We start from the raw sequence: 15,944 nt of genomic DNA, 5'->3' as shown, positions 1-15,944 counted from the left end.
TGGTCAGGTATCTCACACAGACTTTCATCCTGTTAAGCCTTACTCAACAATGTCTGCCAAATGTCCCAAACAGTTAGAGGACCTTAACCACACCAGTCCCTAATGCTAGACAGGGGAGCCAGCCAGTCTCTGCCTACCAGGCTCTACACAAGGGAACACATTCAGAAACTCTGGGAAGGTTAATGATCTCAGACTCACCGTGGTCACTGTACCGTCTCTGCTTCTGACTTGAAGAAGCGCTCCTCTGCCCTTTGTGATGAGGAGACTGGCCAGTGCTATTGCTGAGGTCACTGCTGGGCCGCACCTTAGCAAGTGAAAGGTTGCTGCTAGAACTGGAGTCACTAGCGTCCAGCTACGGGAGAATGAGAAGAGCAGCAACCATGCACAGAGCCCAAGAGCTTGTCAGGAAACTCCTCGTGTCTCTCACACACACACACACACACACACACACACACACACCCCTCTCAATCAGGGAGGAGTTATCACAATGTACAAGAGAACAACTTTAAACTCAGTCAAAAGTATTTTTCTGACTCCTAGGAATAAGATCGTATGTTAATGATCTCCTTCCTAGACCTGGTCAAAGAACTAAGATATACTGTTTCTTTCTTTTGTTTGGGTATTTTACTTAATTTTCAAACTATTAGTGACAAAAATTAACTTATGATTGTACACGTTTGTGACATTATTGATGATAAAGAGTTATTATCTTAAAGTTAAAATAGTAGTTTTTGGGCTAGACTTACAATCAAAGATATAAAACTACAACAGCTTATAATGGTCAATGAAGTTAAACCACTATTTATAGACAAAGTTTTAAAATGAATACCAAATGTTATATTAAAAGTTAATGTTTTTTTTTTTGCCCAGGCTGGCCTCGAACTCGTGATCCTCATGCCTCTGCCTCCTTCAGCAAATCCTACCAGTGTGCGCCACCACCACCACCGGCAAAAGTTAGTGTTATAACTGTTGGTTTTTAAATAAGTTAAGGTCAACTTTTTTTGGGACACTTTTTCTATAGTTTAGACTGGCCCTGAACTCAGCAGAATGGCATTAATTCCTGAGTCTCCTGTCTCCATTTGCTGAGTGCTACAAGTATAGGCCATCATACATGGAAACTGGTCCCTCTGGCCCAGGTGCTTACTGGGTGTCTGTCTCTTAGCACTCTTACCTCTGCAGACTTCCTCCCCAGTAACAAATATGTAGCTGTGATTTCATCGTATTTCATTTTACTGAGGGATTCTTGAATTTCTTCTTGGGAATATCCCATTCCCACCATAATATCTAAAAGAGACAATAGGATTTACATATTTTATTTTGGTTGGAAAGCCTGGTAGCATAGAGAAAAAGAATTTTCTTTCATTTAGAAGATGATATGCTTTCTGACAGGAGAGCTGCTGAGCATAATTGCAGGGAGTAAACTAATTAGGACACAACAGATAACCATCTCTACCTTTTGTGCTTATTTTTGTTTAAGCCACACACAGAGAAGTAAAACAGCACAGTGCACGCACGCATGCACGCACGCAGGGTAATCACCTATTCTCTTCTGGTCTGAGATGTCTAGTTCTGGTTCAACAAACGGCTTAAGCTCATCCTCCTCGTGGCCCGCATTGATCCACCTGTCCTTCATGATTTGCTGAAAGGAAGGCAAACTGTATGTTGGCAGCACAGAACAGAGTTATCTTAACAATCACAATACTTAGCAACATGGTTTGCAGCATTTCACTGAATAACACTCTTAAAGTGTTAAAACTTAAAAACGAGGGAGTTTTTGTTATTGTTCACTTACTACTAAAACTCCAGCAGTGTCCAGTGTCACACAAACCAAGCACAGTCCTGTAAACACTCCCTTCCCCAAAGCGTGGTTACCTCGAGAGTGCCACGTTTGACTGGGTTCAGCACCAGGAAGCGTTTGAGAAGGTTCTCACAGTCTGTGGACATGTAGAAAGGGATTCTGTACTTCCCTCGGAGTACTCTCTCTCTCAGTTCCTTTGGGGATGTAGGAACCAAAGAAGAGTTCGTTTTTAGGTTAAAACAGTAACAGTGAACCAAACCCATAATGCACCCATACAGATAGAGAATTAAAATGTCAATTTATATAATTTTATAAAAGTCTTTAGTTTTTGAAGTGCATGGCTGCAACTGCTTCTTATACCTTCAGGTTCTGACCATCAAAGGGAAGCGACCCACTGACTAGGGTGTACAGAATGACGCCGAGACTCCACACGTCCACTTCCGGCCCGTCATACTTCTTGCCCTGGAAGAGCTCAGGGGCTGCGTATGGAGGACTGCCACAGAACGTGTCTAGCTTACCGCCCACAGTGAACTCATTGCTGAAACCAAAGTCTGCTATCTTAATGTTCATATCCGCATCTAATAACAGATTTTCAGCCTAGAGGGAAACATCAAGACAAAAATGAAACTTAACTAAAATACAATTATGACAGTAGTATTGGGCATTTCATAAAGGCTTTTTAGAAAGACTTATCTTTAATTAGTAAATGTAAAAACATTATTTTGAGAGAAAAACAGAAGATAAATTAGAATTCTTAGTTTGATATTAACAATCAAATACATGATACAACAATAAAATACATAATTACAAGACAATTTTAAATAGAAAACACTTCAAGGTCAAGAAAACTCAAGAAAGCTTCTTCAATTAATAAGAGTCTTTTTAAAAACACAGGTGTTTGGTTAGGTAGTCACACTGGATAAACACTACTAAGTGGCTGTAAAAATGGGTATTGCTGGGGAAGGAGAACTCTCAGCCTCACCCCAGAGACAAGCCAGCCCCTTTTAGCTGGCAGGCACTAAGCAGCTGCTACACAGCAAGCACTAGACTGTTGTCGAGATGGACAAGGATGGACAAGACAGGGCCCTGTCCCTGGGGGCTGGTAACGCAGGGTGGGAAGCAGGCTGCTGAGACCTGAGTACATGCGGGGCACCCACCAACCACAGGCTCAGCACAAGAGGGTCACAGAAGCTTCCCAGCACAAGGGAAACAGAGAAGCAGAGCTTGTCACAGGTGTGTTTGGGGCAGAATAGAGAGTTGGATGCCCACACGGGTAAGAGTACATTTCTACCGACAACTGAAAGACAATGTATGGAGAGATGCTCCCCAGAGATAGCTGGGGAGGTGGCAGGCACCAAATATCAGTATTTACAAACTTCAGCTTTCTAATCTCAGGGTAAGAGAAAACCACTCAAGAGCTGTTAAACAGGGAAAGGACAATCTTATGTGCACTTTTTTTGGTTTTTGTTTGTTTGTTGTTTATTTGCTTTGTGCTAGGCTCATCCTTTAGCTCTGTCTGCACAGGAACTCTCTATGTAGCCCAGGTTGCCCTTAAATTCTCAGATATCCAGCTGCACCTGCCTCCTCTGATCTTTTATGTGCTTGGGCTCACCTTGAGGTCTCTGTGAACAATCCGTTTTTGGTGGCAATACTGTACTGCAGACACAATCTGGACATGAGAAAAGTGTTAGTCACCACTGGTGCAGACTCACAATTGTAATATTCATTCACCCTTGTTTCTTCTTCCTCCCTCCCTCCCTCCCTCCCTCCCTCCCTCCCTCCCTCCCTCTCTCTCTCTCTCTCTCTCTCTCTTTTTGTTTCCTCTGAGACAGGCTCTCACTATACAGCTCTGGTTGGTCTGGAAATCACTCTGTAAGTCAAGACTCACAGATATGTCTGCTTTGCCTCCTGTGTACTGATAAACTAAAGGAATGTGCCACTACACCCCGCTTTGTTGTACTCAATTTTTAACTGTCCAGGTTGGCCCTGAACTTTCTACACAGGTGACAGTGATCCTGAACTCCTTCTGATCTTGTTTCCTAGCCCAACATAAAATCATCCAACATGCCAAATTGGGCTTATGTGGTGCTAGGAACTGAACCCAGGGCTGCACGAAGGCTAGCAAGTGCTCTACCCGCTGGGCTGTATCTCCAACCCTGATGAACATATTTTTCTGATATTGAGATTTGTCTTAAAGGTTATTTTCCAGTTCTGCTTTTGAATCACATCTTATAATCTCCTGTCACTCTTCCGTCTCTTCCTCTAGCTCCAAACAACTTGAAGCTAACCTAATACCATAGTGACGGGAAAATACTCAAAACCTCTTGCTGGCTTTCTGGTATTAAGCTAGAAACAATTATTTCTAAGAAAGACTCACAGCCTGGGTATTTTCTATGTTGGACTTTGAGATAGTTAAGTGGGTAAAGGTGCGTGGCATCAAGCCCCGCTGATCTGTATTCAATCTCTGGGGCCCGCATGGAAGAAAGGAAGAGCTGACCACTGTCGGGTGCCCTGACAAATCTGGGCTTGCGTGCACACACATGCTAAATAAATATAATTTTAAAGCCTACTGAACCCAACAAGTGTCATTCACATTTGCTGGTAACACAGTGTCTCAGGCATAAAAAGTTCTTTAAAAAATTTAACTAGCCAATCAATACTGTGAACCCAGAGGGCAACACTAGGTGTCTTCCATCAACTGCTTCCCACCCTGATGTGTTGGTTGATTGTATGTGTATCTGTGTAGAGGCCAGAGGTCAACACTGAGTGTCTTCCTTTGCTACTTTGCTTTTTTTTTTTTTTTTTTTTTTTTTTTTGGTTTTTCGAGACAGGGTTTCTCTGTATAGCCCGGGCTGTCCTGGAACTCACTCTGTAGACCAGGCTGGCCTCGAACTCAGAAATCCGCCTGCCTCTGCCTCCCAAGTGCTGGGATTAAAGGCATGCGCTACCATGGCCCGGCTCCTTTACTATTTTCTGTCTTATTTTTTGGATATGGTTTCTCACTGGACCTGGTGCTTACTGATTGGCTAGACTGGCTGTCCAATGAGCTTCAGAGATCTGTTGGTCTCCTCTTTTCCAGTGTTGGGGTTATAGGAACACATCCCAGTGCCCATCTTTCTGTGTTCTGGGGGATTCAAACCTAGGTCCTTGTGCTTTCACTGCAGGCATTTTACTGACTGAGCTGTCTCCCAGCTCTGGATGTCACTCTTAATTGCACTATCAAGATTAACAATGTAACTTACGAATTAACAAACTAAACCCATGTTAACTCATACCTGTCTAAATTTAGCTCTTGCTTCTTTTTCCTTCATTCTTCCATGTGCAACCAAATAGTCAAATACTTCACCTATAATAGAGAGAAATAAAATTAAGCAGAAATTCTACAACTGGGAGTTAATTTTCCCACAAATTGATAATGTTCTGTTTTTAGTAAAGTTCTAGTCTTTTTTAATTTAAAATCTTTTTAGATTTATTTACTTTCCATGTATGTGTGTTTTGCCTGGATGTGTGCCTGATGTCTGCAGAGATCACAAAGAGGTACTTTATTCCCCTAGAGCCTGAGTCACTCTGTGGGTGCTGGGAACTGAACCCAGGACCTCACAAAAGCAGCAAGGGCTTCTCATTGAGCCGATTCTCCAGCTGTTATTTTTAAATTTTAAATACATTCAAATTGATGTGTGAAGTTAATAGTTCTAAAACATGGTCACTAGGCTATAACTGAAGCTAAGTTAGCTCATGAGGACAATCCTAAGACTGAGAACACACTATGGTAAGACTCTAACACAATTAAGCTATTATGCACTTTCCATTTTTCAACAGGCCTCAACAGAAACTGAGCAATTAGGATGGAAAGGAAAGCCAGGTATGGCAGCGCATGCATGTGGCCCCAGTGCACAGGAAGCAGAGACAGGCAGATCTCTGAGTTCTAGGCAAGCCTGGTCTAAAGAAAGAGCCTATCTCTGTCCACACCTCCCCGCAAAAAGTATCTTCCTTTAAGATTATCACCAAGCATTACTTTATTCAGCAAATGTCTTGACTTACTAATTAATAAATCAAGTATTAGTTGTTTCTATTATTAATGAATTGTTATTTAATTATTAAATGTAACTCTTAACTAACTTCGAGGCCATGCTGCATGCTCTGGGAAACTGAGCAAGTCCAGGAGAGCCCCTTTCCTGAGTTCCTGGCTAACAGGAGAAACAGTGAACACACATGTGCAGAGCGTTTCAGAGTGAATGCTGGGAAGAGAAAGGAAGAAAACAACAAGAGTCTGTAGGGCACATGCTTGTGCTCTCCTACTATCTAATGGAGCGGACAATGAAGCTATCAGAGTGAACTATAGAAACATACACACGTTCACAGTGCGGGGGGGGAGGTAGTAAGGCAGCCTCAGATACTGGAGAAGTGTAAGCAATGGGGAAACTGCAGGGCAGGTTCACAAGAGTTCAGCAGGTTTTGGAAAGGGTTCTGCTATACTCTAAATGAGGTTGAGAACCTAAAACTGACTTTATAAAAGGGTGACTGAATTCTAGAGTGAGAAGGGTCAGGATGACGGGAGAGGATGGGAAGCCCACTGTGGGATGGATGCAGCAGTCAACCGGAGCATAAGCACAACTGGCTATGTGGGCTGTGCAGCAGCAGTGCGCAAGGAGGCTCAGGACAGGATGAAGGAGATGCCAGCAGAGCTTGCTGGGGTGGGCACCAGCAGCAATCCCATCGCTAGGATGGTGGGAGGAGGACCAGAAGCTCAGTGTCATCTTTGGCTACTGCAGGAGTTTAAATGAGAGCTTCCATACATTCTGCTATTTGGATACTTGGCTCACAGTTGCTTGATGAGGTTTCATAGGTATGACCTTGCTGAAGAAACTATGTTCACTGGGGGTGGGCTTTCAGAGTTTTAAAACCTCACCCTACTTCCAGTCTGTTCTCTCTGCCTACTGCTAGGGGTTGAAGATGGGAGCTCTCAGCTTTCTGATCCTGCTGCTTGCTGCTGTCTTCCTGCCATGATGAATGCTTATCCCTTTGGATCTACAAGCCCAAATAAACTCTTCCTTCTATAAGTTGCTTTAGTCATGATGTTTTAAAATAGTAACAGAAAGGTAAGACACATACAAACAGCTACATAGCAAGTTCATGGCTAGCCTGGGATACAACAGAGCTTGCCAAACCACCTCACTATCCTACACTAAAAATACACTAAAAACAAACAAAAAATATAGAGGCAGAAATCTGGCTTAGTGGTTAAAAGTGCTTCTTACTCAACCAAGAAGACTTGAAGGTGGATTACCATATCCTTGGAACAAGGCAGCTGTGTTCTCCACAGGCTCCAGTGCCATAGAGGGAGTCGGGAGGGTCTCTGGAGCTCACTGGCTGACAGTCTAGCTGAAAAACTCTAGTTCTAGGTTCAAGAAGAGATCCTTCCTCAAAGGAATAAGGGACAGAATCATAGAGGAGGTAACCTACTGTTTTCTGTGGCATGCATGCCCAAGCATGAGACCCATGACTACACACATGGACACATACCAACATACACATAAAAAAGAAAACTATTAGTAAATGAAACTGACTCACTGTTGTACAAACCATAGATGAGGTCCAAATATCCAAATCACTATTTATAATTTACATACAATAATAGCCCTCTTAAAAGGTTTTTACAACTATGAAGCACACTCACAATAAATCACTAAGTTTTATAAATCAGGAGTATAATTTATAAGCTAGAAAAAATTTCCTATTTCAAATGTATTAACTCTCAGATTAAGCAGCTGGACAAAGCCTCTAAGGGCTATCTCTAAGTGAGAAGCACTGAGCAATCCCATGGTCAGGGACAGCATGGCTGGGACAGGACTGGACGGGGACTTTAGAACACTGTTCCTTCTTGAACCCAGCTAGTTATGTGAGGCCGGGCCTTTCTGAGCTCTAATCTTATCTGTAAAAAGTAGATGACATCGATGATTTCTAAGGACTTCTTTGCAATTCTAAGGTTCTACCCAGTGAAAAGGTACTGCAAGGCACGACGTGAACTCCTTTATTTTCAGGAGGCAGAATCAAGCAGATCTCTGTGACTTTAAGATCAGCTTGGTCGGGCTGGAGAGATGGCTCAGCGGTTAAGAGCTCTTGCAGAGGTCCTGAGTTCAATTCCCAGCAACCACATGGTGGTTCACAAGCATCTGCAATGGGATTCAATGCCCTCTTCTGATGTGGCTGAAGACAGCTACAGTGTACTCACATACATTAAACAAACAAACAAACAAACATTAAAAAAAAAAAGATCAGCCTGGTCCACAGACCTAGTTCTGAGGCAGCAATGAACACACAGTGAAAGCCAGTTTCAAACACAAAGGAAGAAGGGAAGGAAGAGTAGGTAAGGAAGAGGTATTGAGCTGGTGCTGGTGAGCCAATTCAATACAACTTTTGTCACTGCTATGTCCTGTAGAATGACGAGCTGATTTCAACAACAACACATGACATATTCAAGACAGTGAGACACCGTTAAGTTATACTGCTGGGGGCTTCATCAGCACACCCACTGTGCACGCAGCCCAACAGATACTATATGCCAGATTCCACACTGGATTCACCATATAATCTGTCTTTTCCAAAGCCCATCTTCATCTTACCAAGCCAGGAACCACTCCTCCCCTCTTCTCTTCCAGTTAAGTTTAATAATCTAAGTTTAATAATCTACAGCCTGGGCACTTTAAACAGAAACCATGACAGACTGACAAAGCAGAGGCTCTAGCTCTCAGTGGCTTGGCATTTACTATGTAGAAGAGGCAGGCTAGCCTTGAACTCAGAGAGATCCTTTGGTTCTGCCAGAAGTGATGGAGTTAAACAAGTGTGCCACAATGCCTTCTAAAAAGACACTAGTTTAATTTTTTTCCCCTTTGTAAGAAAATAAAGTGTGCAGTATGTGCGCGTGCATGTGCAGTATGTGTATAGCACATGCATATGCAGGTGAGAACCTATGCTTGAGGAAGGCAGAGGACAGTAGGTGTTCTACCACATCACTCTTCGCTTTATTCCCTTGAGATAGGGTCTATCACTGAAACTAAAGATAGGCTGGCCCCACCAATCCTCCTGTCTCTGCTCTCAAGAGTGTTGGAGGTGTGTGTGTGTGTGTGTGCGTATGTGTGTGTGCGCACACGCACGTGCATGTATACGTACACTGTTCATGCAGAGGTTCTGGGTTCAGCTCCCAGCACCCACATAAGAAGGTACACAATTGCCTCTTAACTCCAGTTTCAGAAAATCAGATGCCCTCTGGGCACCAGCACCCATGTAGTATACAAAAATTTGTGCAGACTCACCTACATACACATAACTAAAAATAATAAATCTTAAATAAAATTAAAGTAAACACAATACAAAGTCAACAATGAACTCAGAGTACTGAAGAGTGGTGTTGGAGGTATATCCACTGTAAAACATTTCATCCCATGACATGCTTATAATTGTTTTAAAATTTCTTTTCATTTCATGTACATTGATGTTTGCCTGTATGTATGACTGTGTGAGGGTGTCAGATCCTCTGGACTTGGAGTTAGAGACAGTTGTGAACTGACATGTGGGTGTTGGGAATTGAACCTGAGTCCTCTGGAAGAGCAGGCAGTGCTCTGAACCCCTGACCCATCTCTCCAGCCTCCCTCCCTTTTTAAAATAATTACAATTTTTTTATGTGCATAGTTGTTTGCATGCATATAGTACTGTACAGTATATGTAAGCATGTACCCTCAGAAGCCAAAAGGGGGGGGGGGAGGGAACACTGGGTCTCTGGAACTGGAGTTACAGGTAGTTGCAAGCCTCCATGGTGCTAGAGGCAGAATAACAAGGGATGACCAGGAAAGCACCTGTTCCGCACAAACAGTGGACTTACAAGTGGCTCCCAACACTGGGCCCATCGACCCCAACCCCCAAGGAGACTCTTCACAACTACAGAAACTGTACACATCTACGTGTAGTCACATGTGCTGACACCATCCTTTTTGGCTTTGGGAAAGATAGGACACTAATGGTATTAATATCTGTTAGGGTTGGAGATATAATTCTGTGATAAAGCATATGTTTTAAACCCTAGATTTCAATCCCAAGAGCAAAAACAAGACAACGGCCAAACAAAACTAAGAAACTAATAAATCATCTAACATGCATTAATGCATTTAAAAACCTCAAATGCTTAGGATAAAAAAATGTACATAGATCCATATCTCCCTTCCCTCTCAGACTCAACATTAAGAAAGAAATCTCAGCACATGTCACAGTGTAGACGACTTTGTTCTATTAAGTATAACATTGTGAGGAATCTGGGACAAATATTGTATAATCTTATTATATCTGGTACCTAAACTAGTCAAATTCAGAACACAAAATAATTTGGTGGATATAGGGAAAAGAAGAAAGAAAGAGAAAAGAGACATTCATGGTTTCTCTATGCACAGCCCCAGTTTGGGAACATTTCTGGAGAAACAGATGACAGTGAGGGTATATAATTATGTGACTGTCACTGTGCTGGCTAGCTTTATGTCAACTTGACAAGCTAGAGTCACCTGAGAGAACCTCGACTGCAGTCCAGCCTGTATTCATTCTCTTTGGTGATTAGTGCAAGGCAGTCCAGCCCACTGGGTGTGCCACCCCCAGGCTGGTAGTCCTGGGCTCTGTAAGAAAGCAGGCTGAGTGAACCAGGGGACACCAGGATAGCACTCTTTCAAGGCCTCTGCATCAGCTCCTACCTCTGCTTCCTGCCCTCTTTGAGTTCCTGTCCTGACTTCCATCAGTGATGGACTATGATGTGGAATTGTAAGCCAAATAAACCCTTTCCTCCCCAACTTACTTTTGATCATGATGTTTATTACAGCAATAGAACTCCTGGCAGTGGTGGTGCATGCCTTTAATTCCAGCACTTGGGAGGCAAAAGCAGGTGAAGCTCTGAGTTCAAGGCTAGCCCGGTCTACAGAATGAATTCTAGGAGAGCCAGGGCTACACATAGAAACCTTGTCTCCCAAAACCAAAAAACAAGAAGGAAGATGATCAGAAGCTCAAGGACATCATGAGAGACAGAGAGATTCAGATCCTAAATTTTATGAGACGCATATTTACCACAATGGAAAAGGAGAGCTGCTGTGTATTATCAACTAGTAATGCCAACAGCGGGGCCAGAGGGCATTTTGGAGTCAGGCATTCCTAATCATTTAAGGCCATGGCAGAAGCAAAGAACCAAGCCTTGCACACTGTCCTCTGACCTCTATAAGTGTGCTGTTGCACATGCATCTATACATATACATAATAAGTAACTATGATAAAACAGGAACGCCAATAATCAACCACTACAATCCACGGTACTGACAAGGTAAGGGTCTGACTCTGATCCCAGCTGACTCCGTGTGAGTGTAACTAACACTTAAAGACTACACAGGCACTGCAGTGAGCAATGTAAGCGTGCTTACCTCCACTTGCATATTCCATGATTAAGTAGAGTGTTTTTTCCGTTTCAATGACCTCGAACAACTTCACTGGGGGAGGGGAGAAAACAGACAACAGAAAAGAACAAATGTCTGTATGTATAAAACATGCACAAAAGCTACAAAACCCCCTACCTTTTCCTGTTAAAGGTTTTTAGAGAGCTGGCCCTTATAACTGTTTTTAGGGGTTAAAAAAAATTCTGTATTACAGAATTTTGTTTAAAAACAAAAACAAAAAACCAAAGAAACCATAAACACAAAGCTTCTTTCTGGGTGTGGAAAATGTCCTGTTCTTGTCTGTGCTGTGTGGTTGGGCCTTCCTTCCAGCATCTTCCCATCCTTCAGCCTCTCCTTCACTGCCCTCCAGGCTTTCTGCCCACCTGAGACTCTGTAACTTGGGAAACACACTGCAGCTCTCAGAGAATGAGGCTCCTTTGTTAATAATCTGAGAGCAAAACTAGAAATAATTAAAGGGGAAATGTGTCAATTAAATAAATCATTGTAGTAATGCTAGTCAAGTGCTATTCCCAAACGTTTTAATATTTATATTGAGATATGCTCTAAATTGTAAGGCTGGCCTTGAACTCATTCTGTAGCTTAGACAAGCTGTGGACTTAGGGTTTTTCTGCTTCAGTCTCTCTAGAAGGTAAGACTGGGCCCTAGACCAGTAAAAATAACTTTTTTTCCTTCCCTCTAGAGCTGAGCTCTGAGTCCAGGATCCCAGGGTCTTAGGCTTGCTAGGGAAATATTCTATCACCAAGGTAAATTCCTACCCTCTAGAACTTAAAAAAGGAAGGAAGGAAGGAAGGGAGGGAGGGAGGGGGGGATGGGGGAGGGGGGAGGGAGGGAGGGAAGGAAGAAAGAGGGGAGAGAGAGAGAGAGAGAAAGGGAGAGAGAGAGAGAAAGAAAGAGAAAAAGAAAGAGAGAAAGAAGAGAGAGAAAGAAAGAAAAAGAGAAAGAAGAGAGAGAGAGAGAGAGAGAGAGAGCGCGAGAGAGCGCGCGAGCGCGCGCAAGGAAGGAAGATCGATCAGAGGCCATCATGGTCTACGTAGTGAGATCCAGGACAGCCAGAGCTACATACTGAAGCCTTGTTTCAAAAAAAAACAAAAAACAAAAAAACAAAACACAAAAACCCCATCAAACCCAAAACCCAAACAAAACAACACAAACAAAACAGAATGATTTTCGGGGGAAGGGGTTGACTGTCAGTGAAATTTCACTATGATGGCTCCTTTATTTAAGTAGAACTTTCTGTTTCTGCTGATTCATAGAGCTACAACACATCAATTAAAAATAAACATTTTAAAAGGAAAACAAAGTAAATCACAAGCTTTTACGTCATTATTATACAGATCTACTTAGTTTTCTTTAAACTTTTCTCAAAAAACCAGGATGTAACTAAATGATATCTCTGATGTTTTACGATGACTTACGAAGACACTAGACAGGGCAGAGACAATGCCTGACAGGGTGGTTGAAAGTGTGAAAGAACTGATCAGATTCTCAGACCATTACTCAATTAGCTTCCATGGTCAAACTGCTAAGAAAACTAACTCAAGAACGTTAAAGCAGTACTGGTGAATGAGCAACATATTAAATTATTTTTAACTTGTAAAAGCAGATAATAGCTCTTTTGAGAAAATTCTTTAACTCTCTTGACATTAATCCCTTTAATCTCAGCACTCTGGAGACAGAGGCAGCCAGGAATACATACAGAAACCCTGTCTCAAAAAAAAACCAAAATGAAACAAAAACAAACAAAAGGAAAAAAAAAGCAAAATTTCTATCTGCTATGTTAAGTAAGTGGAGAGCTGTGACCTATCAAGTGATCACCTATCACGTTCACTTTGCATTTATGCTTTGATCCCAGGGACAGGAGTGATGAAATTCTGACCAGTAGGGATACAATAAATTTTTGGTGAAAAAAATCCATATATTAATGATTAACCTCAAAGAGCTGAAATGGAAAACAAAGATTTTTTCCATCATTATACTTCTTGTGACTTTTCTTTGTCTCCAAACATATTTACCAATTCTAATATATACCATTTTTCACTAATACCCTTTTCAGAATGATAGCTTAGTAACATTTTTTTGCACAGTAGTGCATAAAACAACAATGCTAAACATGATATTACCCATCTCATTTACTCTTGAAATAATATTTTTAAAATAAAGGAGCTGGGAGGTGCTGGGTCTTAATCCCAGTATCTGAAAGCAGAGAAGGCAGATCTCTATGAGTTCAAGGCCAGCCTGGTCTACCAAGTTCCAGGACATCCAGAGAAACTAAAAGAATAAAGGAGCCATTATTTTATAAAAATACAATTACACTATTTAAAAGGCCCTATTATGACATAGAATCAAGCGTTTTCACTAGTGTGAAATCTGTGTGTTCTCCAAACACCCCCCCCCCAAAAAAAAAGAAAAAAAAAAAGAAATCTGTGTGTTTCATCTTGGTCCTACAATTATGAGAGCAGGACGACGTCCTTTTTCTCTGAATGCTTTTCACAGTTATGTACACAGGACACATGGATACTTCCTATACAATGACATTATACAGCATGCATCCCATATTTTATATACTACTCTTTGAAAATATTACCAATGAATGAAATGTAAATTAATCAGTCTGATTATACATATTCTTATGGCACTAAACCTTAAGTCAAATGCTTAATACCTGAAATCTCAAAGAGCTACTACAAACTAACTTGTATATATATTATTAAAAAAGAAACATGGGCATAGGGAAAAGGGATGGAGCCTCCTATCACTTCAGAAATACGTTTATTTTAGCTTTATAACGTATTTTCAAGATTGCATATTTAAATCCCAAAGTATTTAAGAAAACAGAAAGTACCTATGTTTGGGTGATTTAAAATCTTCATTATTCTTACTTCTCTGAAGAGCTAAAAAAGCAAAAGACAAACCCTTATGTTATTAAATGTTATAGTCTAACTTATAGTACAAATAAGTTTTCTCTGAGATAACTGCTTCATTATTTATATTTTTACTCTATTCCTGAAAAATAACACAGAAATCCAGAGTAACTCTGAAGTACGTTTATAACCTATTACCAAATGCTTCCACTAATGGGAACAGCAGCAGTACTGAGAGGAGCAAGTACCACACTATGAATTTACTTTGCTGTCTTTAAAAACAAGGTTAGATTTAGAATAGAATAGCTTGTGATTAAACTTCATTGTCCGCAAGCCTGAGGTCCAATAGAAACCTGTGCAGACGGACCCAGAGAACTATTATTATATTAGGATGACATGAGATTTCTTGATTCCAAACAATTCTCCAGTAAGACTCTGAATGACATGGATTGGAAGTCCTAGGTGGAGAGGACAGGTGACAGCACAGTGAGAGCCATCTGCAGTGCAGGCTCTCCTGAGCCACACAGACACTTAGCTAAACTTGCTGCATTACTGCTTTAGCCAATGTGATACTAGCAAAGTCAAAATGAGCAGAAGCTGGAGAAAATGTTTGGCCATCAGAGTCCATTGTCTTAGAGCAGGATAAAGTTGGCCCCTGCCTCTTTCAAGATGAGAGGTAGTACAAAGAAAGAGACCTTCTCCCCAAGAGTCAAGCCCCTGCCAATCTAATAACACACAATACACCAGTGAACCAGACATTGCACATCAGGCTGAAGCAGAATATGCAGAGATGGTATACAGAAGTAATAAAAATGTGTGGTAGACACACATGCTGAGGACTCGGAGAGGGGAGGAATTATATCACCGTGGCCTGGATTAACAAAAGGATCCGAAAGCTACCAAGATGTAGAGTTCATTTTGGCCAACCTCTTCCAAAGTAGCACAACCTTTCTATGGGAACACAGCTGGGGAAGGCCTGGATCAACAGATTGCATCTGCTGAAAATTAGTGAAAAGGCCCAGGGCTCCCACTTTGCCTGCTCTGTTTACTGTGTCTAGCATAAATTTAAATTAACAGCCCTAGGTAGATGGCTATAGGCAGATTTTGGTATATAATCTGAGGTCATATCTTAAGTTTAAGGGCTGATATAGATTCCTGTTTAAACACTTTATGATTTTTAATTATGGGGGAGTGCAAGTGGGCATAAGTGCCTGTGGAAGCCAGACAGAGGAAATGCCTGTTTTGTCTGCATGTGTTTATGTACACTACATGTGTTCCTGGTGCCCTAGGAAGTCAAATCAAAAGAGGGTAGTTGAGCACTTGATCCCCCGGAATTGGATGGAGTTCCAGGAACCAAACCCAGGTCTCTAAAGGCAACAGGTGTTCTTTACCACTGATCCAGCCCTAACACTGATTAATCCTACTCTGCCTCCCACGTCATGAGCCACCACGGCCAGCAGAACAGGAATGCTTTTATTTCCAACATAAATACCTCCTGTTGGTTCTGTATTTTGTGTTCTGAGTTGAGAAGATTGCCACTCTGGAATGTCCACTATATTAAAAACTTGTCATGTGCTATTGGCATTCTGGAATCTGGTTTACAACTCCTGAGCTTCAAACCCAAGCATGGTTATCTCAAGTGTCTTCCAAGGTTCCTTGTTTGGGGATGGTTCCCCCTAACTCTGTGACAGGGAGAAGGTAACAGCAAAACAGCCCAAAGTCAAAACAGCTTTAAGAACAGCTAAAAGGCAAACCATCTCCGACAGAGGTTACTACTGTTTATCCCATGATATAAAAGTGCCTAAA

At 41.7% G+C, this 15,944-nt stretch overlaps 1 protein-coding gene across 6 annotated transcripts in view; it reads right to left on the bottom strand.

Moving 5' to 3' along the window:
* Positions 1 to 15,944, bottom strand: part of Mark3 (microtubule affinity regulating kinase 3) — an 85,630-nt gene that overhangs the window by 34,212 nt on the left and 35,474 nt on the right. For 4 of the 6 annotated variants that reach the window (XM_028764575.1, XM_028764577.1, XM_028764579.1 and 1 more), the window contains exons 4-12: positions 14,120 to 14,168; positions 11,245 to 11,310; positions 5,074 to 5,144; positions 3,411 to 3,467; positions 2,159 to 2,395; positions 1,873 to 1,992; positions 1,540 to 1,639; positions 1,172 to 1,284; positions 199 to 352 (exon numbers count right to left, since the gene is read on the bottom strand). In XM_028764575.1, the coding sequence (XP_028620408.1) occupies positions 199 to 352; positions 1,172 to 1,284; positions 1,540 to 1,639; positions 1,873 to 1,992; positions 2,159 to 2,395; positions 3,411 to 3,467; positions 5,074 to 5,144; positions 11,245 to 11,310; positions 14,120 to 14,168 (967 nt within the window). The remainder of the gene's footprint in view (positions 1 to 198; positions 353 to 1,171; positions 1,285 to 1,539; positions 1,640 to 1,872; positions 1,993 to 2,158; positions 2,396 to 3,410; positions 3,468 to 5,073; positions 5,145 to 11,244; positions 11,311 to 14,119; positions 14,169 to 15,944) is intronic. The other 2 variants (XM_028764576.1, XM_028764578.1) reach the window with 1 other exon arrangement.

Source organism: Grammomys surdaster, unplaced genomic scaffold, assembly GCF_004785775.1.
Source record: "Grammomys surdaster isolate TR1022 unplaced genomic scaffold, NIH_TR_1.0 144, whole genome shotgun sequence".
In the NCBI taxonomy this organism is placed as follows: domain Eukaryota; kingdom Metazoa; phylum Chordata; class Mammalia; order Rodentia; family Muridae; genus Grammomys; species Grammomys surdaster.
The sequence above is the reverse complement of the archived record's forward strand: the minus strand, read 5'-3'. Positions and strand labels throughout refer to the sequence as shown.